General features: G+C 39.5%; 1 protein-coding gene across 1 annotated transcript; it reads left to right on the top strand.

The window, feature by feature from the left end:
- The first annotated feature begins 388 nt into the window (after window positions 1-388).
- LOC131650528 (uncharacterized) lies at window positions 389-1,567 on the top strand. The gene has a single exon (XM_058920234.1). The coding sequence runs from the start codon at window positions 389-391 to the stop codon at window positions 1,565-1,567; it is 1,179 nt and encodes a 392-aa protein (XP_058776217.1).
- The last annotated feature ends 1,062 nt before the right edge of the window (window positions 1,568-2,629 follow it).

The following is a 2,629-nucleotide window of genomic DNA, read 5'->3' on the forward strand; positions in this document are numbered from 1 at the left end:
TTTCCCAATCATTAGCAATAAACACAAACACAAATGACACAGAGAAGGTTCCTGTAGAGTACTACAGATATGTAGGGTGTTTAAACACTTCCCTATGTATAACCGACCTCCCGGACTCCAGAATTTCTAGTCTAGGTGTAAATCCCCACACTTAGCAAACTCCTAGGGTTTAGTTGAGATCTTTTTTTCCCTTTCCTACTCGTAGGACAAATAAGAAAGTTCGTGTGATATCGTAGGAAGAACTGAAATAAAATTCATCCCACCACGGGCGCATTCTCCTTCCAAATTTCGCGTGAAGGGTTTAGCGTGCCGTCCTCCCAAGTGAAACGGGGAGGTAAAGAAAACGACCACCACAAGCTGGCAATTCCTTAGACATATGATGGACAGAATGGGATTCGGTGAGAGATGGAAACGATGGATGGAAGCAACTATATTCTCAAGCAATTTATCTGTGCTTGTGAATGGGAGTCCAACGAAAGAATTCGTTGTCGAGAGAGGCCTTCGGCAAGGAGACCCTATTTCTCCGTTTCTTTTTATTTTGGTGACTGAAGCTCTTGCAAGTTTGGTTAGGAAAGCTACTGCCAATGGAGATTTCAACGGTTTCCAGTTTAATGAGGAGTGCACGGTGGACATCCTTCAGTTCGCAGACGATACTTTACTTATTGGAAAGGGAGGATGGAAGCACATTTGGTGCCTTAAGTCAATCCTTAGAGGATTTGAATTGATTTCGGGACTAGGAGTCAATTATCACAAGAACAAACTTATTGGTATAAATCTTAGTCCGCATTTCTTGTCAGCTGCAGCTAATTTTCTTTGCTGTAAGGAGGAAGAAAAACACTTTAATTTTCTCGGTTTACCCATAGGCGCCGATCCTAGAAGGATTACTACTAGGGTACCTTTAATGAAGAAATTTAAAGACCGTCTCAACTGCTGGAAGAGCAGGTTGCTCTCTCTCGGTGGGAGAATCTCTCTAACTAAATCTGTTCTTAATAGCTTGGCTATTTTTCATCTTTCGTTTTTCAGGGCTCCGAAGAAGGTGTGCAGCCAACTTAACACAATCCAAAACCGATTCATATGGGGCGGTGAAGAGAGCAAGCGTAAGATACATTGGATAGGATGGAATTATACTTGTCTCCCTTTGAAGGACGGAGGTTTAGGTTTGAAAAACATTGAGGATTTCAATTCGGCTTTGATGCTAAAGTGGAAATGGAGGATTCTTGGAGGTGAACAAGCTAAATGGAAAGAGGTCCTCTCTGCCAGGTATGGGAACATTCAATTGGCTCTGCAAATCGATAGTCCAGTGAGATGTAGAAGACGTTCATCAGCTTGGTGGAGTGATATAAAGAAGCTGGAGAACCGGTACAGCGGAGCATTGTTCGTGAACAGCTGCAATTTTAAGGTGGGCAACGGTATTTCCGCATCTTTCTGGAACATTGCTTGGTTAAGAGAAGCTCCCTTGAAGTCTCTTTATCCAAATCTGTTTGCTCTTAGTTCTAAGAAGAACATGAGTGTTGCTGAGCAGGGGAGGATTGCGATAATCAATGGAAGTGGGGAAATCTCGGCATAGCTCTTCCTCTGAATTATGATGAATCTAACAATATGGCAGACTTAATTTTTGATTTGCAGGCTGTTTCTCTTAGGATTGAAGAACAAGATAGAATCTTGTGGAGAAACCTATCTAGCGAAGTTTACACGGCTAAGGATGGTTATAGCATTCTGTACGTTCCGCCTATTCCTATCGCGATTGTTACGGAGGCTGCTCAACTCAATGTTTTTGAAAGACTCTGGAGAACGAAGATACCGCATAGAGTTAAGGCGTTTGGATGGAGGTGTTTTTGGAACAGGTTGGCAACAAAGGATCAGCTTTTATTGAGAGGTTGTATAGATAATTCTATGGACCATTCCTGCTGCTTCTGTTCCACGGCTGGAGAATCCCTTCAGCATATCCTTTTAAGTTGCCCTTTTGTCAAGAAGATATGGGAGGATATTGGTTTATGGTTTGATGTTACAGTTGATCATGATTTATCCATAAGTAGTAGCTACAATTTTTGGTTCGACTTCTTCAGAAACAAGAAAATTAAGGAAGGAAAGGAAGGATATATTTGGCTAGTGGTGTGTTGGAATATTTGGAACTATCGCAACGCTATCGTTTTTAAACAAGAATCTTTCTCTTGGTCGGATTTAAGATGGAACATCAAGATTTACGCTTGGAAGTGGCTCTCGGTAGGGGATATTACTAATACCAATAGCATTTTTTACAATTTTTGCAAAGAACCTTTGCAATACCTTGTCTAAATGTTCTTTTGGTTCTTGTAATTTTTCTTTTAGCTCTTCCTCCTTTTGTATCAGGGTTAGAGTACCCCTAGTACTCTCTATCAATTAATCCTTGCTTACAAAAAAAAAAAAAAAATTTATAGTGTCAATTCATAGAAATTAATTATTTTTTCATGCCAGGTTAATAATTTAAAATTTACAGCATAATGTGGCGGGATACATAGTGATGATTGATTGGCAGTGTAAAATAATTTTACATTGTCAATGCATATTCTTTTTTCTCAAAATTTAAACATGACATTTTTAGATTAACTATCACTAGTTAATACTATAAACTTTCTTAATAGATTTCATC

The sequence above is a fragment of the Vicia villosa genome, linkage group LG2, assembly GCF_029867415.1.
Source record: "Vicia villosa cultivar HV-30 ecotype Madison, WI linkage group LG2, Vvil1.0, whole genome shotgun sequence".
NCBI classification, from domain to species: Eukaryota; Viridiplantae; Streptophyta; class Magnoliopsida; order Fabales; family Fabaceae; genus Vicia; species Vicia villosa.

Coding starts and splice junctions, on each gene's coding strand:
- LOC131650528 (XM_058920234.1), top strand. CDS start 389: ATGGGATTCGGTGAGAGATGGAAACGATGGATGGAAGCAACTATATTC.